This window comes from Lissotriton vulgaris, chromosome 4_1 (genome assembly GCF_964263255.1).
Source record: "Lissotriton vulgaris chromosome 4_1, aLisVul1.2, whole genome shotgun sequence".
NCBI lineage: Eukaryota > Metazoa > Chordata > Amphibia > Caudata > Salamandridae > Lissotriton > Lissotriton vulgaris.
The window spans coordinates 761,720,639-761,744,754 of NC_141691.1; the positions used below are offsets into that span (position 1 = coordinate 761,720,639).

Sequence of the window (24,116 nt, forward strand, 5' to 3'; positions counted from 1 at the left end):
CCCGGAGTTCAGCCGCCCAGCTCCAAGATGCCAGAGCAATGGGGTGCCCGATGTCGTCGAGGGGGGCCCCCTCCTGTCGCAATGCTAGCAATGTCCCCGTTCAGCCCTTTCAGCGTCTCTCCGTAGAGGCGATGGTCCCCACAGGGGTCAACCGCGGGGCCCAGCCTCCCCCTCACTCACCGGATGCCCCCGGCGGTGCAGCTCCTTCGCTCCCTCCTTCATGGACGGCCTCGCCGCAGGCCACCAGGCCACGTGTCCCCCTCTCTACAGTCCCGGGCTTGTGGTCTCCCTGCGGTTAGGCCGCAGCCGGGGCCTTTCCTGGCGGCTCTCGCCGGGTCCCGCAGTGCCTCTTTCTGCCCTCAGCTCACCTGGGGTCTCGGAGCCGGGCCGGCCCCCTTCAGCTCCTGAGCACTCCGCTAGCACTCCCCAGGCAGTAGGAGCGCCGCCGTCCCTCCAGGCCGCACTGAAGGACGGGGGCGGGCGGCTCTCCCCTCCGGTCGCAGGGCCGCAGCCGGGGCCTTTCCTAGCCGCCCCCGGCCGGGTAGCCCGACGCCCGCTTGTGCGGGCCTCTTCCTCAATCCCCGGGCTCAGCTCTGGTGTCCACTCACGGCGGGCCCCCCAGGGCGCCCAAGGCAGCTCCGACACCCTCCTCTGGAGCTGTACGGCCGCCGCCGACCTCCCGGTCCAGTTTGCTGCACGGGAAACGGTCCGCCCCCTGTCTCTCTCGGGCCGACGCCGCTTGCTGGGTCTTCAGAGGCTCTTCACCGTCGGTTGGCAGCCGAGATGCCGTCCGTGTGCTGTCCCCTACTCCCGGTTCCAAAGCTCCGGGTCTGGCTGCAGGGTAGTTAGTGGCTTAGGTAGGACCTGGGGGCTCAGGACGGGGAGCCTCCGGATAACACGTCCTCCTAAGCCGCCATCTTGGCCACGCCAAGCTCCACCACTTTCGTCTCCATCCCTTTCCTCTGCCACACCTTGACCCAATATATGGGTTCCAGAAGTATTTTTCCAATTCCAGCACTGACTAAAATCCATAAAGTGTCCTAAAATTTAAAAACAAGAAAATCTGAATGTATTAAAACGATGTGGCCTTATTTCGGATTTCTCCCCCTTTGAAAATCAAACACTTCATTACAGGTCAATTAGGATATTGATACATTTCCCCGATTCACTTGCCTAAACCTGGGGCATTGGCGTGTATGCTCAAGGCGTCACATACGATACGCAGCAACTTACATCCTTCAAAACATATTTGAAAAGTGTACTGCAAACGGAACTAACTCGCAGCAATTTTTTTCTAGAAATAGGAAACCGCTGCCAACGCGCACCTGGCGTTAAAAATTAGAACAAAAAAACAATACTACAGTTCCCCGATATTGATAAGGAAATACTAGCGCTAGCCCGGCTCTGTACACATCCCTACGCTTTCATCAGAAAAGCTAGTAGTCGTCAACTTTGTCGCCATCCCTTTGCGGTTCTTTAAAGGCTCTGCCGCGAGAAGGCCCTAACTAGCAATGTTAGCCCCAAAAAGCCTTCTTCCAAGCTCAAAGTTCCAAGACAACCTCCAGTCCAGCTCGGCTCCGTACACCTGCCACTACCAGTCCCTCGCACAACTTCACCTCCAATAACGTAGTGTCCCACACACGCTGCAATGACAGAGCGTCGTAGCTCCTATTTCGATTGGTTAATGTTTGCCAGTTATGAAATGCCACGCCTGTGAATGGCCAGGGTGACTGCCCATCAAATGTTCAATGAGAGGGCGGGCCATTGTCACAAATAATACTACCCCTGTGTCTAACGACGTACGTCGCGCTTTTTGTCTTGTAACGTGACTGTGCTGGTGGCTGGGCTGTTACGAAACTTCACTAGCCACGAAGTGAAAATAAACCTCCCAGGGGGGGTCCGCTGCCGAGACAGCGCAGAGAGCTGCGAGGGCCATGAAGGCCAAGGACACCGAGCTCTGAGAGAGCCTCATCCTGTGGGTGAGTGACGGGACGGGCAGGGGGCGCTGTGTTGAGGTTGGGGGCGAAAAATACACTGTTTGGGAAGCTGGACAGGAAATGTGCACGTGGCTGTACGCGCGAAAGTGAAACCATATTCTGGCTTGCCAGCAAAAGCTGGACAGGTGATGTGCGCGTGCCTGGAAGTGCGGGTCCACAGACCACAATCTGCACGTGCATGTCTGTCTCCCTTGGGAGGCATCACGCGGACAATAAGTCTTGCTGGCGACAGCACTTTCAAGCTGCAACGCCAGGCTTGACCTAAAAAGACGTGTTAATTTGTGGTCTGTTACCCTGAAATTTAAAGTTTGTTCACCATTTTCACAGCTTTGAAGGGATGAAAAGTAAAACGGTTGACTCAGTATTGTGCATTATAGTTCTATATAGTTATCAAAGTCCATTATGAATTTTACAGCTATGCGCTAGCACCATTGCGGTTCTGGGTTGATCCAACAAGAAATTACGTAACTTGCTGGGAGGTGTTATGGTATGATTATTAATGGTCATGGGGTAATAAGAGCGCAGTATGTGATTGTATGCTGAGGAATAAAGAAGTACAATTCAGTGCTCCTTGTGTGGTGTATTCCATTGCGCTCCCGGGGCTAGGGAGGACGTTACAACTGTTACATCAAACCTAATTTCTTTGAAGGTGTGCGATTTCTGAAATCAAATCTGGACGATAAGAAACCAAATTGCTTTCCTGCTGACTGATCAGTAAAGAAGTGAAAATGGAACAGGGTGACTTTCATAATTTCTTGTGAAACGTAGCAGTTTAACATTGTTGCGCTTAGTGCATTTCTCTTAATTAACCGTGGCCATACCCTGACAGAAATGGCTGTTTGAGACAGTTTTGCTTCAGTAAAGCACGAGCACGTCGAACATTAATCTAGAAAGTAAATCTTCGTTCCAACGACGTCCGTTAAACCGCTTTATGACTTAAGTACATCTTCTTCCAATATTCCAATAATGGAAAAATCGAATCGATTTCTGTGATCCAGATTGTTTAGGTTTAATGTGGTTTTGTGGGTGTGGTCTTATTGGTTTGATTTTTTCTTACAAACTTGATGTGCTCTTTGACATGTGTTGGAGCTTCGTTTCGTAGGAAATTATGGCAACAGTAAATCATGCGTATTCAAGCCATCCAACATTTAAATGTAAACTTTGCCTGCTGGTTCAGGATACGCCTGCGCAATGCCATTGGCTGACGAGGGTAGTTTTCGGTTGAGTTTACCAATCAGGAGCCTCGTGTCGATATATTTCCTGTGCAGACCGGAAACGGACAAAAATTTCGCAATTGCGCTATATTGTATACTCTGAACTCCACAGCTGTCGGGGTACAGTCGTTGACCGTCTGTGGAACAGGGATCATGGTGGATGGAGACAACCGTAGCAGCAACCTGCTGGTAAGCAACGAATGGGAGGGCGTTAGTTCACTGATCCTATACGTAGATTGCCTTAAGAGCTCAGTAACTAAGGGTGAGTAAGCAGTTTTCTGGGCTAGCTCAGAAGGAAGGGAAAATCGAGTGCTATTGACTGAGGCTGTTAATTTATAAGAGCGGCTTACGTGGCTCTGTATGAGGAGATGGGCACGGTGTAGTCTCCGAGCTGAAGTCCGTGAAGGGATCCGGACTTTTGTGGCCCTTTTAGAATAATTAAAGCGAACGCCATAAGGGGACTGACTGGGGTTGCAATAGAAGGATTACAGCGCTACAAAGGGGAACCTACTCTACGGGGCATTGGGTTAAGGAGAAGTGGACTGTTCTATGAAGAAAGCGGGTTTGGGGAGTAAGTGAGACAAGGCTGTTAGGCTCTGGGCTGCCGGAACAAATGTTCGAAGTTATCGGACGTTTTACAGATTGGGGGGGTGGTGTAGCGTAAAGGGCAGAGATGCCTACTTTGGAAACGGGGGAGGGGCGAAAGTTACTGTTTGGGAAGCCGGACAGGCGGCGTGGGCGTGGCTGTATGCACGAAAGTGAAACTGTATGCTGGCTTGCCAGCGAAAGCGGGACAGGCGATGTGCGCGTGGCTGGACGTGCGCGTCCACAGACCACAATCTGCGCATGCCCCGGCCTGTCTCCATTGGGAGGCATCACGCGGACAATAAGTCTTGCTGGCGACAGTGCGTTCACGCTGCAACACCAGGCGAGACCTAAAAATTACTGCTTTCATACAGGAAATATTTTTCTTCATTTACCAATGAAGAACAAAATGAAGTGTGTTCTGCATTCTGACCATAGCGGTTAAAAAGTGCACCGTAAAGGCAATTAGATTTATAAACTTTTGCAACATTTACAATTTTCTTTGTAAAATGTATGTGAAGCCAATCACATTATTACAAACTACTGTGAAATTAAGGTTTACTTCTTGGAGTCCAAGACAACATCCACATATCAGTTAGGAACAAAACATATTTTGAGGAGGTGCAGAGGGTCGTTTTATAGTATTTTTCCATTTATGGAGAGCAGAATCGGCCACAGAAAAGGATGTTGCGTGTCTTGTTGTGCCTGATAAAGAACAGGAAAGGATGGCCTGCCATGAACCTTGGAACTCTGATCATTGCACAGCGCAACATCATGACTGCTGCGGTGGCAGCAGCCGCTTCTGTGCCTTCCTCATTGACATCAACAAATGCCTTGTGAACCACCTTTGACAGCACCAGATCATTGCTATCTGATATTCCAGAGAAGTCAGATTTCACTACATCAAATGCATCCAGCATTCCCAGGCTGGTGAGAAATGTTTTCAAATCCTAATTCTCGTCCAGGTTAAACCGGGGTAAAAATAGCTCAACCTCATTTGTGTCCATCATTTCTGGGTTTGTCCAGTCTGCAAATTTCTCATAGGTAACTTCTCTTTCAAGCTGAAAAGGGAGACAAGAATGGTTTTTCCAATACAAAAAAATATATAACTTAGTTTGTCAAAGGCAGTTTAAAGGCCTTTAAAACGTCATGACTTTTCTAAATATACAGGCACCAAAGTTTTCAATAATTTCAGGGACCAGACCCAATGCCCTCATTGTGCAACCTAGTTGTACTTCACTGTCACAAAATTCCCTCTGTTACAGTTAATCAAAAAGAGTGACACAGAATGAAAATGTTGACATCAGTAAAACTAGCCTAAAGCTCCTTCTACTATATTAAAATAAAAGGGATTCCATAAAGGTAATGGCAAGAAATATAAATTTCCAAGGACAAAATTAAACACAGGATATGGATTACAACCTGAACATGCCATAAACACATGTGGTTATGTGTTCTTCACCCTATAAAAACGCAAGGACCTTGTCTGCCTTAAGGAAATATAAGTATTCCAAAACTAGGTCAACATTTTAGAAGTACGAGACAAAGGATTCCACATTGTTAGGATAAAATGTGTGTACATGTATATTTGTTACACAGAGCAAATCTAACCACATAGTAACGAAGCACTGTATATGATCGGGTTGACAAAATAATGTTCTATAAGTGTGTAGTGAAAAATCAAACAGAGTATGTCAGTAAAGTAGTAAATGACATATGTTAATTAAAACAAAGGGATTCCAAAGAGCAAATCATTTCAGCAACGGGGTACAGATTTTCAGTAATCCTATTGCACTTTTATGGTTTTCCTTATATATTGTGCTTGGTGCCATTCCAACAACTATTATGCACGTGGTTATAACAAAGTCAAACAGCAAAGCAAATGTCATTCAGCAATTTGTATATAAATATATTTTTCCGCAACATACTATGATTAAGAAGAATGTAAAATAAGGGGGTTGTGAATAGCACAGTGCAAATACATGGTAAATGAGTGAGGGTGGTACATAAAAAGTGTAAACAACTTTGACAAGTAAGTGACTGTCAGAAACAGACAATTCAACGCCAGATATAGGAATATGTTGCCTCAGTCTAAAGAAATGCATCAACTAACAACACTGTTTCGGTGGCAAACTATTTCAGAGGACCTTGCTAAGGACATGATGATTTTTTACTAAAGGTGATTTCAGTAACTATAATTAACTATATGGTTGTAGACTTTCATTGCTAGGGAGGGTTCTGGTATAACAGGTGGATCAAATAAGTAAGATTTTAATGCGGATAGTAAACCGGAATAACATTTCTGTTTCTGCTCCATTTAGCCACAGTAATAGTTCTTGAGTTCCAGCATTCTTTGATCTATATTTGATCCAGGTAATGCATAGATCAGTTAATCATTTTAAGTTGAATCAGGATGTACTTTGAGATATTTTTAAAATGTAAAAGATGTACACATATGCTCAGACTCATTTGTGGATTTACCGACTACATGAGTGAAACTCCTTTTTGTCATCACCTTACAAGAACTACACCAGAGACAATTTTGTATTGGATCTGGATTGAACTGATACCATGAACGCAATATGTTTACTGGTATTTTCGGATTTAAAAAATGCATTCAAATGAAAACTTAAATACTGAGGGGCTTACTGACAAAAGCAAATGGGAGTATGGGAGGTAGAACTACAGGAGTTCTCCTTTAGATATTTCCTTCTTCCTTTAGGGCCGAACTGGCCGTAGTGGGCACATGGGGATCTAACAGCCAAAAATGTGTCCCCTTTTTTTACATAGCAGGGAACCTGTTGATATAATGGATGCAATAACTATTTCGCCCAGAAACTCCTAGTAGGTGCAATCCCCTCCTAAAATGGTCAGGACGTCATACTAAACTAGGATAATGTAGAAGGGTTAGGTAGTGTAAATCGTGGTTATTATTTCATGAATGACAAACATTTGTTATAGTATTATGCAGTTTACACTCCAATATATTATGACTGTTTATGTGATTGAAACGGATAAATTGAAATTTAACAATTGGTATTATTAAACTAGTTGTGTATAGAGGATAATGTATTTCTTTTATGCTTTTAATTGTTACAGATTTGAATATGAATCAACAGATTTATTTCTGTGGCCTCATTGACTATTTGTCAAGGTTTTTATAAACCAAGGATAAATGAGTTTTAATATATGCCTTCATTAGGACAGCAATGACTATTTGAAAAGTCTACAAGGTATGAAGATATCTTATAATGTAAACTCGCCAAGTTTAATGACAGTACGACTCTACCCAGTAGTCATGGTGCCATACCACAACAGGGCCATCTTATAGAGACACTTGACATGTGAAAGGTGCATTGTCTCTCTGTAGGTAGGTCCCAGGTAGGAGGATAATCCCAAAAGGCAAAAAATCTGTGGCAATCTAGTAGCTCTTGTTTAAAGAGGACTATTAATTCAGAAGTAGATAAACAAGGCACCCATATATATATATGTCATCCCTCACCTGGTCTCCCACCTTCTCTGCTGGACTTCTTGACTTTTGCTCTGTTCTGACCGACACTTTGCTGCTGTTCTCGGACAGTTTCTCTGGGCTCTGGCCCCCTACCATGCCCCTGGCCTCAGCCCTTCTCACTGTGGATGACCCTCAAATGTTTCCTCCCTGTTGTGCTTCCCCTTCTCTCCATGCCCTTGCATCCCTCCCACCCTCCCTTTGTGCTGTGGCTGCATCCACACTTATGGAACTCTGCTTTGTCTTGTGTAGTGACTCTAGTTAATGGTATCTGCTTTAGACCTAGCACCATATACCATGCCTATGTGACTCTTGGAGTTTATCCAGTCATATCCCCTCCCTATGTGTGTAGAGATGACTCTAATCATTAGTGTATGCAGTAGACCTTTGACCGATTGCAATAATGTTAAGCTTTGGTATTCGCTGAAGTCCTTACACCATATACCACCCCTATGCGTCTTCTAGAGTTTGGCCAGTCATATCCCTTCCTATGTGTACGTAATTGACCCTTATCACTAGTGTTTGCGGTGGACCTATGTATTCTCTACCACCCCTATGTGACCCTTAGAGTGTTTCCAGTCCAAGCGCGGAGAGAAACTTGGAGACAGAGAGCTCACTTGGTTGCTGCTGGGATTGAGATTTCCGTCATGACTTCAAACAAATTAGTTGTAAAGGGGCAGCTGAAATTCCAGGAGACTAGTCCCGACAGCTCGACGACTTCGGAGGGCTGGAAGAGGTCCCCCGCTACACGGCGGAGGAGGGCACTGGACATCGAAGGCTGTCCTATGTAAAGCGCTTTGATAACCTAATCGGTTCAAGATCCTGAAATGTGCAACGTAACTGATTCTATGTAAACTGCTGTGATAACTTGTAACGGAACTGGTGCTATGTAAAGCGCTCTGATAACCTAATCGGTTCAAGTTCGCGCTATAGAAAACTCTAAAAATAAATAAAAATAAATAAATCTCACGGACATCAGGCAGACTGACTATCTAAGCCAGAAAATCCAGTAAAAGATGCATAGTGGCAGAAAACAATGGAAAACGTATTGTGGTGCATATTCTACTTGTCAATGCCTTATTTATATATGAATCAAACAGAACTGACATCACAAGAAAAGACACATTTCATCTCGATTGGGATGCTCACTCAGGGATCCTGAGTAGACAGCGTCTTGGAAATGGCATTTCTAAGACCTTGTACGCACCTTTCTTCCATACACACAAAGATACACAACGAAGACCAAGTTTGACAACCTAAGTCTAATACCGAACTCTGAAGTCTTGCCACAGCTCCTCCCACCTGCATGTCCTTACAAGATTCACAGCACCCCTCACAGTGACTACCTGCAGAAACAATGGTCTGGTCCAATCTCGGAGGACAGCCAGCCACATGCTCAACATGGAGTCCTACAATCGGTTTCTTGGTTGTGCTATAAGTGGACTGTCGTCCACTGCACTCTCAACACTCAAAGCAAGTGCCTAGCACATGGTAACTTCAAGCAAAATGTCACAGGATTAATCTGATGGTGAATGACAAAAAGGACACAAATGTTGTGGCCAGTGAAGGAAGAAAAAAAGACGATAGTTAAACTTTAATTCCAGGAACAAAAGAACAGTTTGTTCGAAACCAATTGTCAATGTTTCAGTAGCTCATTCAAATGATCTGTAGCCACAGGAACTTAAGGGTCCATGCAAAGAGAAGAAGGAACAACTCTTGGCTGAAAAGCCTTACATACAGGAAAAAAAGGTAAACTTTTGCTAGCCCTGCGAGTCCCATTGCTGTAAGAAAATCCGGTAACTGGTAATCAAAAAGCCCAAATATCCTGAGTTGCATTAAAATACCATTGCAGAAACTGTCCAACCTTTAATTGGTTCGCCCTGGTTGCCTGTTAGATGGGAATGATAACCAGAGGAAATTGCTTGTTTAATTTGTTAACACTTTACACAGAGCCTTCCATAAATGTGAAAGATCTGGAGTTTGACAAAAATATTTATATGAGGTAATCCATGATGATGAAATCAGTCAATTCAAAAACAATGAGCCATTTCATTTGATGTAGGTAACATAGGTACAAAAGAAAAACTGGCCTTCTTAAAAAGGTGTCTATTGTAGCCATTATTATCTGAAATCCTCCTGAAGGAAGAAGATCCATTGTAGAAATCAATCCAATGTTCACAGGCCATTGGTAAAGACAGTTAACATCTTGGAATGTGAGGATGTATGATGGGCAGACATTGGGCAGGTAAGAACGTATTATTGAACACCAGAAGGAACAGCTCGCCACCAGAAAGGTAGTAAAATTCAAAGTAGTCCAAGGCACTTCTAAATGTGAGAAATAGCAGAATGACAAAACATTTTCATCACATCTTGCTGAATTTCTTTTGTTGGATAAATGGCCAGTTGATTGAAATACAACTCATTTCAACAAACTAAAAGATTCCTACCATGAAGGTCTTAATTATTTTGCCTCAATTTGTTCTTAAGCCATCTCATTTTGTTTAACTCCATGGCTGCTAAGGCAATTCCCCTCCTGTGCTGGGAAATTGCTATATTCATTGTTTTATGACGAGCTGGGCTCGTCATCAGTGTATGAGGAGGCTACACCATGACGAGCCCAGCTCGTCATGAGTGTGGAAGGGGTTAAGAAAGAATAGACATTTACTTTTTATTTTATGCAGCCTATGTCCATCTACACACCCTGAGGATTACAACAATGTATTGGGTGTGTGGATTGGCGCTGTGGTTCCCGAGTTTACCTTGCCTAAAGGTTTCTGTTCTTTCTTTATAATAGTAGTATAGAAGTATGGAGATATATATATATATATATATATATATATATATATATATATATATATATATGAATTTCCTTGACAGGGTTTAACACATTTTTTATGTAGTTGTTCACCAGTATTTTAAAACTTTATTTATAATTGTATTTATTGAGTTTTAACATATTTATTGCCTATATTTGCACTGTCATTTTTAAACATCAAGTATTTTGTCACGGTCTATGTTTGAAACTACTCCAGCTGAACCCATTTGAATATTTGCACTATAAATGCCTTTGTTTGTGTCTATGACACGTTCTAGCACCGAGACACCTCCTTGTGAGGTAGCTGTTCGCGCTTTATAAAATGCTGTATTATTATTATCAAGCCTCGTTGGTGGAGGCGAAACGCATCATGGTGGATTGCAGGCTGATAATTTGGCACAAATAAATCACTGAAAACGGCACGTACTTGGTGGTTCTGCTCCTTTCGTTATTCTGCGCGAAGCGGATGTGAATGGCGACTTTCTGGAGCTAATAGTACCTGGGAGCTTCCTGGTTACGAGCGGAACCCCTCTCTGATGTTTGGGCGATAACACGGCAGGAAGCTGGGATTCCGTGAACCGGAATCGAAACCCGACTCCGGTAGGGGGAAGCTGTGGATGCCCCTGCGAGTAAGCACACGTCTGTCTGGAATTCAAGGAGCCGATATCACTGAATAAGGAATGAGGTGTGCGGCAGCCCTATCCAGGTAAGACCGCGTACGCATAGCGCAGTGGAGAGTGTGCCTGACGGGAGCGTGGAAACCTTCAAACACGCAGCCCGCCGGTGTTTTCGGTGAGCCGCATTTAAAATTAGCCATAACAAGCAATGTCCGCCGCCGTGTTAAGACACAGGAAGCAGGCTGCTGAATCGGTCTTCGAAACCCCGGCTGGGGGAGACTCTGCCTCTATCACTCAACAACCCGATAAGGGGAACGCGAATCCAACAATTAGGGATTTGTTTCGCAAATTGGAGAAGCTCACCAAGAAGGAACAGGCGAAATGGTGGGAAAACAAATCCCTCTCCCGGTACTTTGAAGTGGGACGTGTCCCGAGGGGTCTCCGCATTACGCTGGCACCGAGCTATGACAGTCCGGACCCACTAGTGCTGGAAGAGTGGGCTGCGGCGAATCTGGAGTCCTCCGCAAAACTAATGAGGATTTTAGTTAAATATGCGGAAAGTGATAGGGTAAAATTGCAAACTGAAATTGAGACATTGGAAGTGGAGCTGGCAAAAGTCGATATTGATGACAACATCAAAAAAATGAGGGAGGACATGGAAATTCGATTGGCTAAGGAGGAAGATATTATCAAAAAGCGAAAAGCCTTCAAATTTGAGCGAGACAGACTGGATTATTTGAATGGACATATTTTCACCTTTGCACGCAGATATGATGGTATTAAGGCACGAATCGGTAAAATGGGGCAGAAGCCACGAGAAATGGCGTCTACATCTGCCTCCTCTACTGATTTGAGCTCAGCGGCAGAAAGTGAAACAGAGGGAGGTCCTTCAAAAGGCCAGGGATTGGGGTTTACAAAACTTACCCCTGCACAGGAGGTGAGTTGTCTGTCCGAAAATCGAAGGGACACTGAGATCGAGTTCGCACCCAAAAGCCTCTCAAGGAAACAAAGGGCAAACCGCAAATGGCTCGAGCGCCGGAAATGCCAAAAAAGCAGGTGGAGAGAGAAAAAGCAATCGGGGCAAGTGGAACAAAAAGCGGGGACAGACACTAGCGCCCCCTCAATAATTAACCTGACAGATGTTTTGTTAACATCAAAGGAGATTACCATCCTATCCCTGGGACTTTCATACTGTCCACCTAGGGACTTAAACTACGCAAACACAAGGATGGATGCCTTTAAATATATATCAGGAAATTGAAACTTAGCGAATTCCACCGCCAACAACCTTATAAAAAGCCCAAAACGAGGACGGTACAAAGCCCCTCTTTATTAACTGCGGGCGAAGGACCTGCATTTCAGGAAATTTGGACGTTACAACATGAGTCTGGATACAGATTTGGGTGTTGATAACAATGCAACGTGTGGTACTGGGATCAGCACTACACCATTCAAACCCAAGTCCACGTTCCTGCCAATATCATCTCATGATAACTTGGATATCTATCACAAACTCATCATAGAGGACTTGAAAAAATTATACACTGCTTCCAACAAAAAGCAACTGGCCATCAACAGGCAAAATCATAGCTATAATAACTTGGTCAGAAAGCTCAAAGCCGACAACAAAATAATAGTGAAACCAGCCGACAAAGGGGGAAATATCGTCCTTTGGAAACAAGGAGAATACATAAAAGAGGCTGAGCGGCAATTGGGAGACACGGAATGCTACAGAAAGTGCAATCTTTCCATAATTAAGTCGGCATGGAATGACCAAAATTCAAAGTTGATGGCATGGCGGAGCAGTGGTTTAATTTCCTTTGATGAATTCAAATATCTGAAAAAAGATCATCCGGTCATCCCCACCTTCTACTGTCATATAGTTACTGCTTTTTCTATATACTGTGTTAAGTTAGCATGAGTTTATTAAATGTTTAAACAACATATTTTCCTTCGGCTTCAGTTTGCACACGACACATAATTGTTATTGTAGCTTTCAACCTAGACGAAAGATGTGATTTATTTGAGAATATTATGTTATTGCTCTGATATCAGTTGTGCTTGGTACACTTGGTACACTGTCTGCACACAGAGCTGAACCCTCTAAGAATAACCTAACACAAGGTTGCTGGGAGGCCTGATCCTCGCACCATATTAGACATAACACAAATAAAGTTGCTGCCAACATTGGGCATAAGCGGATTTAAGATAGAGTTACTGAGAATGCACAAACACACTTGATGGTGCTTCGCATGCAGAGAGCTGGGAGCTGATGATGTGTACTTCTCCTACTGACATTTAGAAGTATGGGCCCGCCCTGCTAAAACCCAAATGAGACCTTCTTAGATATAATATAGTATGCCAAATAGGGTGCGCGAAATATAGGTGATACAGATTTCTATTGAGTTTTGCATTATAATATGCTATCACCGTTCGCTTACTATGGATTAGTGACTATGCTGATAACTCTGATTTTTATAATATGTATTCTGGTATTATATAAGATACTGCGTTTGAGAACCTTGCATTGAAAAATAAATATTTCAAACTTGCACGTGTCTTCTTTTACTCCCCGTTCTGGTTTGAAATGATTATAGAGCGAAAGAGTGTTCATGTGTTCCACGATACCCGAGGTAACCTAAGTTCATGTTCTGGTTTGTCTAAGTCATTGGGAGTTTGTTATGACCAATGAGACACTGTAGCTAGTTCGGTAAGGGGATTTGGATACTAAGGTGGGTTTTGGGTCACCCTAATTCACCGAGGTTCTAGATCTCTGTGCACAGTTCTGTGGGATAACAGAAACCCTGCTACACTACCTTCTGCCCAAAGTGCATAAGGATGCCTCGATGCCACCAGGGAGGCCAATCATTTCGGCTATAGACTGTTCCACTGAAAATATCTCTTGTAATATTGACTATTTTTTACAGGAGTGGGTGAAAAAAACTGGACTCCTATGTGAAGAACACTACTGACTTTATTTGTAAATTGGCCTCAATAGACTGGAATGATGATTTTCTCCTAATGACTTTGGATGTGTCCTCACTTTATACGTCGATTAAACACTGTGATGGTGTGAAGGCAGTAGAGCATTACCTTGACAAACGCCCCATAGAATGTGTACAACATAATAAAATGATTGTTGGTATGTTAAGGCTATGCCTAGAACAGAACTTTTTTACATTCAACAATCAGATATATCAGCAAATGAGAGGGGTAGCTATGGGGGCCTGCTTCTCTCCTAGCTTCGCATGTTTGCACATGGGGCTGTGGGAGGAGCGGGTCCTCATGGGCCAACATGGGGATACCATGACTAGCAAGGTGATGTTATACCTCAGATATATAGATGATCTGTTTAGGATTTGGAGGGGGTCATCTGAGGAAGCCACAGAATTTGTAAGAGAACTAAATGTCAACAATCTGAACTTACAATTCACCTCACAGATTCACAAGGAAACTGACATTTTTAGACGTGGAGGTCTACATAAAAGATAACAGTGCAAACAAAACTACATAGAAAATCAACCGCAGGGAATACGTTGCTTCATGTTTGGTTTGCCCTGTTCCCATGATGCACTGGGCCAGGGACAGAATAATTTGCATATAGCCAGGTTCTGAGCTGGGATGGTGCAGTGAGCTAAAAAACGGTGTTGGATTAAGCCCTGATCTCTTGACTGGGTGAGAGTATTCTGCTTAATTCAGAGACTCTGTCCATCACCACCCCCTGTTTAATTATTTTGTCCACCATAAGCGTGGAAGGGTATACTCAGACGTGAGTCCCTTGCTCATTGCACCATCAGGATTCAAGCAAGCCGGGCCGAAGACGGCTGAAATGCCAGAAACCGGTCCCCGGTAGCTTGTTTCCTTCCCAGTGAAAGAATTGGCTTGGTAGTTTGGTTTGGTTTGCCCTGTTCCCATGATGCACTGGGCCAGGGACAGACTAATTTGCATATAGCCAGGTTCTGAGCTGGGGTGGTGCAGTGAGCTAAAAAACAGTGTTGGATTAAGCCCTGATCGCTTGACTGGGTGAGAGTATTCTGCTTAATTCAGAGACTCTGTCCATCACCACCCCCTGTTGTTTAATCATGCAACAAGCCAGCATCCACAACATCTCATCCGCAGTATCCCCTATGGGGAGATGCTTAGGTTTGGGAGAATATGTAGTTCGGATACGGAATGTGACTTAGCCCAGCAAGCGAGTAAAATAAGGTTCCTCAACAGGGGGTACAGCAATGAAATATTAGATGGGGCTATCAAACGCACTTAGAAAATCTTAAGAGACCAAGCCTTAGTACCCAAAATAAAACCTGACACTATGGGGAGTGACAATGAACAAATACAAGCTAGAGCCATTGTCACCTACAGCAACCAACATTCAGAAATTAGGAAAATCTTCAACAAAAACTGGAACCTGGTCAAGGGGGACCCAGTTATAGGGGGTCTGGTATCTAACAAACCGAACCTCACATTTCGTAGATCCCCCACCATGGCCAATGCTTTGGTAAGCAGTAGTTTGGATACCTCAAAATCTTGGACGGATCACATTACAGGTTTTAAAAAGTGCCAATCTTGCAAGGCTTGTCGCCATGGGATAAATAAGACGTACATTTCTAGTCCTTTCCTGGAGAAGCCAATTACCATCAACAAGAGACTCACATGTAAGACCGAATATGTGGTCTATGTTCTGCAATGTCCTTGTGGACTCCAATATGTGGCCAGTACACGTCTGCCCGCCCACAAGTGCATATTGCAACACCTTAGGGCAATCTCAGAAAAGGATCAAACTTACCCAGTGGCCAGGCACTTCGAATCTGTGCACAATAGTGACCCCAGCAGTCTTCAATATTTTCTCGTCGATTCCATCCTACCTCTTAAGAGAGGTGGTAACAGGGATGCTAAGTTGCGCCTATTAGAGACAAGATATATTTTAGAGCTTAACAGTAAAAATCCTAGAGGTTTAAGCGCCAGTGAGGATATGTACACCTGCCTCTAATTCTTTTTAGCTCACTCCTGTAGTATATAAGTCATAAGATGAATATGTAATAATGAGATCTTCCGAAGGGAGTTTTTCGTGATCAGATTGGGTAGCCTGCTAAAATTCTGTAGAATGATTTTAATGTAGCACTTGCACTTTCACTTAATACACTTTAAATATCTGCAGTACCCCAAGGAGGGCATTATAGGGGGAGTAAATGGAATGGGATTTAAGTTTTTGTCTGGTATGATTTTTTCTTAACCCACTTGGGTTGAATGTTCATGACAGTGATGATTGTAATTCGATTTTGAGACAACTGTGAATGTCACCATAAGGCTCCGCTATTTGTCATGTTGTTGTAATTGCCTTGTACATAGTGTAATTAGTCTGCATATAAATGAAATGTACATATATGAAATTTTTGGATTTTCTGCGGGTTTTTAACTAGGGTGTAAATATATGAAATTATTCATTTGTATTATAAATGTAATTAGGATCAACCCAAAAATCAACTAATGATTATTTATCAGTTGAACCTTATGGGCACTATGCCCTTTACTGTCGTTTTTAAACATCAAGTATTTTGTCACTGTCTATGTTTGAAAATACACCAGCTGAACCCATTTGAATATTTTCACTATAAATGCCTTTGTTTGTGTCTATGACACGTCATGTGATCAAGCCTCGTTGGTGGAGGCGAAACGCGTCATGGTGGATTGCAGGCTGATAATTTGGCACAAATAAATCACTGAAAACGGCACGTACTTGGTGGTTCTGCTCTTTTCGTTATTCGGCGCGAAGCGGCTGTGAATGGCGACTTTCTGGATATATATATATATATATATATATATATATATATATATAGATAGATATATATATATATAGAGAGAGAGAGAGAGAGAGAGACTGTGTTAGGACAATGTATATTAATTTCCTTGACAGGTTTTAACACATTTTTTATGTAGTTGATCACCAGTATTTTAAAACTTTATTTATAATTGTATTTATTGAGTTTTAACATATTTATTGCCTATATTTGCACAGTTCCTGCTTCACTTGTAAAAAGGAGCCCATTACAGGCATGTATACAGCGTTGTCCAACCCTATCCTAATCTAGTGGTTACAACCTTTCTATGTCTATCAGTACGGCATACGTGAAACCTAATGAACCTAATTTTCACATGTCACACCCTTCTGTTTCTTTGCAAGTTATTACCATCTTATGTCCATTTGTCAGAATCTAGCTGCCTTGCTGAGGCATTCCTGCAGGCTGGAGGGGCTCTCAGCTCTCAGCATAGAATGGTTTTATTACTGAATCATCTTTGGTCTAGGAGAATATGAAAGGAGGTTTTGTTAAATAAGAACTACATAATTTCAAAGACATTTGGTATTGGTGTTTTCAAAGCAGACAGAATTAAAAAATGGTTACATTATATAAGATGATTTTATGAATGTGTGCTGAATGTGAAAGTGTTCAAATATGGTAGATCTGACCAAAGACTTTTGTTCAACAAGAAAATAATCTTGTGATGAAACCTTAAAGGAAATGCACTAAAGATAAACACTATAGAGACAGGTTTTCCAGTGGTGTCCGTTGATTACATTTGGATCGCTTTAGCAGTGCATCTTCGCAATAAAGAGAATTATCTGCTGCAAATACAAATGGCTAAAAACTATATGTGCATCCTCAGGAACTGGATGATAGCTGAACGCCCCTCAGCAGACAATGGCAGAAACAAGTGTCCAGAATAAGGGAAGAGAGAATTAATTTAATTCAGTCACTTAATATTTGCTTATGGTTCAAATGTACATATTTAAACACTTGTTCCCCAAGAACACAGGGAAAAGTACCTATCCATTCAAACGAATATTTCCCAGTAGATTCATTCATAAATCTTTATTTAGTTTTAGTAAGCAAAACCATATAAAATACAATTCATAACAGCTTAAAATACCCAAGGATTAAACATGCATATAAAAATACTAGCACCTTGCTATCAGCCACCCCACCAACAAGGTCATTGTTAGAATCCTATTGTTAGTTGATTAATGCTTACAGGACATTAAATATTACATGATAGCTTATAAAGGAAAACAATTGCATAAACATTTAAAATCAATGAAATAACTATACACTGACACAATCTCATCAAATCAATTATCAAGCGACGTTTTAATAGCTTTTGCAGAGGATAAAGGACAACCAAACCCTACATGGGCAGAAAATAAAAAATTGTACCAGGACTTGTGGGGACATATGCCTTCAATTGACAAAGACAGTTGTATGAAGTTCAACCTAAAACGTGTTAGTAAAAAACTATGTCTGGAGGTGGTGACCCGGAATAAATCGGGCTCGGCATGGGGAAACAGTCTTGAGAAACACATATTCTTTGACCGAAGGCTTAGAGAGTTCTAGGTCTTACCCATCGGCCTAGCACGTTAACATACAAGTCACCCTAATCAAAACCAGGTCTGATTTACTGATTTTCTCTTGATAAACAAATAAATCCCAACGGCCCAGCTGGGAAAACATTTTGTCTAAATATTTTAACCAAGGAACATGCTCTGCTTTGTCCAATGAAAGACAATCCTTCAGTTTAGCTTGGTTCAATAATGTCTTTGTTAAACCAAATTGTAAGCTATCCCAGAAGAGGACACATGGCCAAAATATCAGACAGTTAGCACAGACTCAGCTTTTAATGAGCAGTAGCCACAGGGTGGATACAGTATATTCAATAATCAACAACCATTTATTTTCTGCAACCTGCAATGAAAAGGAGTCAGAATAGCTCATTATGTCGCTACCACATGTCACGGCAGAGACACTTTTAACCTGATTAATTGCCAATGAAGTCACTGATTTTATTCCTAAAATCTAGATTCAAAATCAAAGACAGAACCATAAAAATACATTTTCTTGGCTTTTAAAAGAGAGGATCAAGTTCCATCCAAGTTAAACATGAATCCAAGGTATGTGAAATAATTTAGTATAGTTAATTCCTTGTCACATGCATGAAAGGTCCTTCACCTGGTAGACTTAATGGCCAACTACCATTAAATAAGACTTTCTGTAGTTGGTTGTCAGGTCAAGGCTGTCCATAAATGCCAATTAAGAATTGAAAATGCTTGGAAGCCTTGGTCTGGTTCTTGTAGGGAGGACTCAGTCGCATTGCCCAATACATTTCTAGTGACATACACTTCCTTCAGGGGGTTTGGATTTCAATTTTCATGGATAAAGCAAAAAAACAGACATAATTAAGGCTAGGACAAGATTTAAAGATGAACTTCGAAAAGGCCTATCTTAATGTAAGGACTTCAGCAGGTCATTCTTTCATGATGCCACCAGTTCAAATTACCACAGTCAGGTCAGATCCACATAAAAGTTTCCAGAGGAAATGTATGGTTGGACATTCTTTGCTTTTTCAGTGATTATTTCTTCTATGACCCTTCTACTTTTCAGACACGAAATGCATATTGCTTCTCATTTAGGTTTCTTGGTCAAACTGTATCCAGTTTATCGATCCAATGTGTTTCTCACTTTAATGTTTTCGAAGATTTATTATTTTATTTTTTTTTTAATTGTCAGAACCAGCAAAGACAGGAGTCCAAATACATTAATTTGTACAATACGCAAACACTTTCATATATAATATATTCTCATAATGATAAAGATAGAAAGTAAAGCAAGAAAAAAAAAGGAGGGTTGGCGAGTTAAAAAATTAGTAAAAATAGGAGAGTATGACAAAAAACAAAAAAAAAACAAAAAAAAGGAAAGAGGGCGGAAATCAATCAATCATAAGAGAAAACATATTATAGTGATTTATTATCACTCTGAGCAGAGCCCCCTTCTCCAGTTAGTGATGGATTGCCAAATTGCCTTGCATTGCAGATTTTAGCCCTCTAGTGGAATAGATGGTGCTTTCCTGGTTAAAGACACCAAGAAAGCGGGCTAACCACATTTAAAAACTCAGCGGATCCGAGTCTTTCCACAGCGCTGCTAGTATTACCCCGAGGACCGCCGCTCCGATAAAAAGCATGGCCTCTTCATCCCTATTTAGGTTAAGTGTGTTATCAGTGCCTAGCAGATTTAGCGTGGGGGAGTCAGGTATCTTATGGCCAAACACTTCTTCCCAGAATTCACCGATAATTTGTTTTAATAAGTGTTAATTGGTAACACTCACTGAACATGTGTATTAATGTAGCGGGGCCTTAAAGACATCTAGGGCAATGGGCATTCTCTCTTTTGCCCCAGGCAAATAATTTAGCCGAGGTAAAATATAAATTATATATAGTTTTATACGTCTGGGCTTTTAAACTAGCTGACATAAGGAGACGTGATGATAGGTAAAGACTCATGTCAATATCTACATTTGTATTGTCGAGTTTGTCTGCCCAAACAGTTTCCGTATGCTGTATATCGTCTTGTAGCTTATCCAGCAGTTGCCCATAAATTTAACCTATTCTTGTAGTTTTTTTACCTCTAATATCGATATTTTCAATTCTCGAAAAGTCGATATTGGGGGCCTTGTGTTGAAGAAGAGAATGAATCTGCAAAAATTTGAGGTAGTGCCCATTTGGAAGGTGAAATTTTTGTTGTAGGTCTGCAAAGGTAGAAGCCTGGTTCGTACCCAAAAAGTCGCCTATTGTAATAATGCCAATGGATTGCCATTTCTTTGAGATAGCGTTGTTCCCTAGTTCGGGAAATAGGTTAGAATGCCATAATGGAGAGTATCTATTAAATTTTGAAATATGCATATATTTCGCTGTTTTGAGCCATATTTTCCATGCACTGGTGATAACTTTGAATTTATTCTTTTTATAATAGCTTCTCTCCACTTGCCTCAGAAAGAGATCTTTAGCTTTTTCACCTAGAGATAGCTCATAGATAGATGGGAGAAGTTCAGCCTCGAGAGTCTCTGGATTGGGATTGACATTAAGAAGCGGAGCCATCTGTTGCAGAAATGAAGCCCAGAGGTAGAACAGAATATTTGAAACTGCTAATCCTCCTTTGTTCTGAGGAAGCAACAGAAGCTTCAAGGATCTTCTAATTTTACACTGTTGCCACATAAATTTAGACATAACCTAATCTAGTATTTGGAGGACCTTCTCCTCGGGAATGAAAGGAATAGCTCTGAACAAATAGAGCACCCTAGGAAGGCTATTCACTTTTGAAAAGTTTCCTCTGCCGATTATAGATAACTGTAGGCTATTTACCCGGTCTAGGTCTTTTTTTATAGTATTTAGTAAGGGCTCATAGTTGAGTCTGGGGATTTGTGTGACATCGGGGCTTATGCTGACACCTAGGTATGTAGCACTATTGGTTTTCCTACGATCGCTGCAGATGATATCAGTGCACAGCACAATTGTTTTTTCTTTATTTAATGAATACCCAGAGTAAATTCCATATGCATGTGTTATTGCCTCGATTTCAGATATTGCCTCAGAGGGGTTCGTCTTAATACCACAATGTCATCGGCATAGGCCAATACTTTAGTTTCAAATTGATTAACCACTATAGGTATGATTCGAGGGTTCTCTAGAAGTTTCAAAATTAGAGGGTTAATATAAAGGGCAAATAATATTGGGGAACAATGGCAGTCTTGTTGTGTGCCTCTGGATACTCTAATTATACTTGATTCAGAGCCCATTATTTGTAATTTTGCTATCGGTTCAATATACATAGCCATTATAGATTTGACAAATTTGGGGCCGAAATTGTAGCGGGTCAGTGCTGCCCATAAAAAATTCCAAGACACCCAGTCAAAGGCCTTCTCTGCATCCAAAAGAATCATTGACATATGACCTCCTGTTGCAGACATTATGTCAAACAGGGAAATAACTCTTTGAGTGTGGTCGGTCATGCCCTTGCCGGGGATGAAACCATGCTGCCATGGGGAGACTAGCTGTTCGATGACCCGACCGAGCCGGATGGCCGTTATTTTGGCATATAATTTGGAGTCAGAATGGATTCATGAAATTGGACGGTAGGATGATAGTTGATCCAGAGGCTTGCCCTTTTTTGGAAAGATAATTATATTAGTTAAGATCGTAAATAAGTGGACCTACGGTATGACTAAGAATTTTATATAATTCAAGAGGGATTTTATCAGGACCTGCCGCTTTCCCAGATGCCAGTGAGGACAAGGCAAGCTGAACTTCTAGAAGTGTAATTTCTTTCTCAAGATCCTCTCGGATGTTATCATCTAGAGTCTTATTTGCCTCTGGGTGTTCAAGAAGATTATTCAAAAACAGGTCTGAGTCTGCCCTACTAGTTTTATTATCATCCTGATAGAGGGTTTGATAGTATTGTTGGAAAGCATCAGGTGTTTGTTTAAGCGTCTACCGTCCTAGTTTTATCTTTGTGATAGCATTATAGGAGATTTGTTGACGTGTATGTAGTGCAAGTTGTTTGCCAACCTTTTCCCCATTCTTGTATATTTCTTTCTGATGTGTTTTATACGTCTCGGCAGCTTTCGGAGTCAAGCCAGAATTCAGTTCGGTTTTTAACACCAGCAGGTGGTACATAGCCAATTTCCCATTTTCCCCTTGTGCTATTTGCGCAGTGTGTTATTCCTCAGCTCTAGCCAGATCAGTCAGTTTCGGATGATACCCCATGCTAGTTTGCTTCCGTATTCTAGCTTGGTAGCTTGTTGTTTCGCCTCTTAGAGCCGCTTTAAAACAGTCCCACACTACAGTCCTAGAAGCACTATATCTGTTCATATCGAAGAACTCTTAAGCCCAACTAGTAATGTGAGTAATATATTCCTTGTTGGCGAGCAGCTTCCTATCAAGGGTCCAGCTTCTGTGTTCCCTCTTAATGGATGTAAGCTTGACTGTGAGAGTTAAAGCATTATGGTCGGAGATAATTTTAGGTTCCTTTACGATTGTGGAGTTGTTCACCAGATCGTTTGTGGTAAATAGATAATCAATCCTCACATATTTGCTATGGGGACAGGAATAATAGGTGTAGCCTGGGTCCGGGTAGTTTTTAAGCTCCCATAGGTCATTTAAACCAAAGCTGTTGCAGAGTCCAGAAATAGCTTTAAAAACTCGGGGCTTACGGCCAATATAGTGTTGATGTGTATGGCTGCTGAATTGAGGGTCTAGCGAAATGTTTAGGTCGCCACATAGTATAAGTGGGCCCTGTATAGCTGCTAGTTCGAGCTCAAGTATCTCAAATATAGTCGGATCATCTTGGTTAGATCCGTAAATAGAGCAGATAGTAAAGCCAAGGCCCAGTTTAATAATAACCCATCTGCCCTGAGTGTCTACTAATTTATGGGTAGCTTGTCCCAGAAATTTTTTAGCAAGCACTGCTACCCCCCTAGTATTAGATGTTTTGAGGTACACGCTAATAAGTTATATCCCCTAATTTTAAGAAGGTGCCTCTTATCCCAGGGCAGGTGCGTTTCTTGTAGGCAGATAATATCTACTGGGTTTTGGTATACTATCTCGCTCAGCCGTTGGCGTTTATCTCTATCTAAGAGACCTGAAACATTCCAGGTTCGAATAGTTAACTTCGCCATAATCCTATATTTCGTGGCCCATAATATGTCTGTGATCTCAACTGATAATGATGGTATGTTTGTTTTAATTTACTTTTGATTACCTTGTTCCCAGAGAGTAGTATTAATATAGTATAAGAAGTGGCGCCTGTCTTAATTCTGATTTTTTTTATTTTTTTAAATGCTCCCCCCTTCCCCTCCCAACCACCCCTGCCCCCCCACCTCACCTACCTGCGAGACGTCCTGGGTCATAGGGCACTCCGATGTAGGTGGCGGTGTGGGCAGTACGTCCCAGCACGCAGCGTGGCCTGATCAGCAATATATACATTTCGGGTTGATAGAATAAAAATAAGTTACTTCACTTTGTTATCATCACAACCCAAACTATAGAAAGTAAGATGCTTTCCCCCTCTATTTAGTCTTTTATCGATGTATTGCTAGTGTCCAGTCTTTTCTTCTGTGCCGTTATTTTCCGGTGTTATGCTTGGCTGTCTAAGTGATTTGTCTTTCAGGTAGGATTCGGCCTGGATTTCGCTTATGAAGCTTTTAGTTGTTCTTTATAAATGACTTTAAGACGAGCCGGGTTTTGCAAGAACACGGTTGCTTCGATTTGGTCAAAAGGGGCAAACAGTTGCCTCATTCGCCATCTTCGCTCTACTGTGGCGTGGGCGAAGTCCGGGCGAGCGAGAAAGGTAAATCGCTTGTATTCTTTTTTTATTTGAGGGTCAGGCAATATCGTAGACTTTTTCCCTTAATATAAAGTTCCCGAAGTAAACCAACATTGCTCTCGGATACTGTGGGGTTTTATGTGTGTGTTTGGAGAGTACCAAGGGGAAGCGGTGCGTGCATTGAATCTCTTTATTCATATTCCAGGCTTGGAGTTCGGGAAAGGATGTTCTTCGA

At 42.1% G+C, this 24,116-nt stretch overlaps 1 protein-coding gene across 3 annotated transcripts in view; it reads right to left on the minus strand.

Annotated features, from left to right (window-relative positions):
- The window catches only part of LOC147722549 (serpin B6-like), a 325,711-nt gene that overhangs the window by 106,726 nt on the left and 194,869 nt on the right, over nucleotides 1-24,116 (minus strand). The window contains exon 7 of one of the 3 annotated variants that reach the window (XM_086965077.1): nucleotides 15,523-15,639. The exons of the other annotated variants lie outside the window; for them this stretch is intronic. Within the exon in view, the coding sequence (XP_086821203.1) occupies nucleotides 15,598-15,639 (42 nt within the window). The 3' untranslated portion in view covers nucleotides 15,523-15,597. Of the gene's footprint in view, nucleotides 1-15,522; nucleotides 15,640-24,116 lie in introns of those variants that run through there. 3 annotated transcript variants of the gene reach the window in all.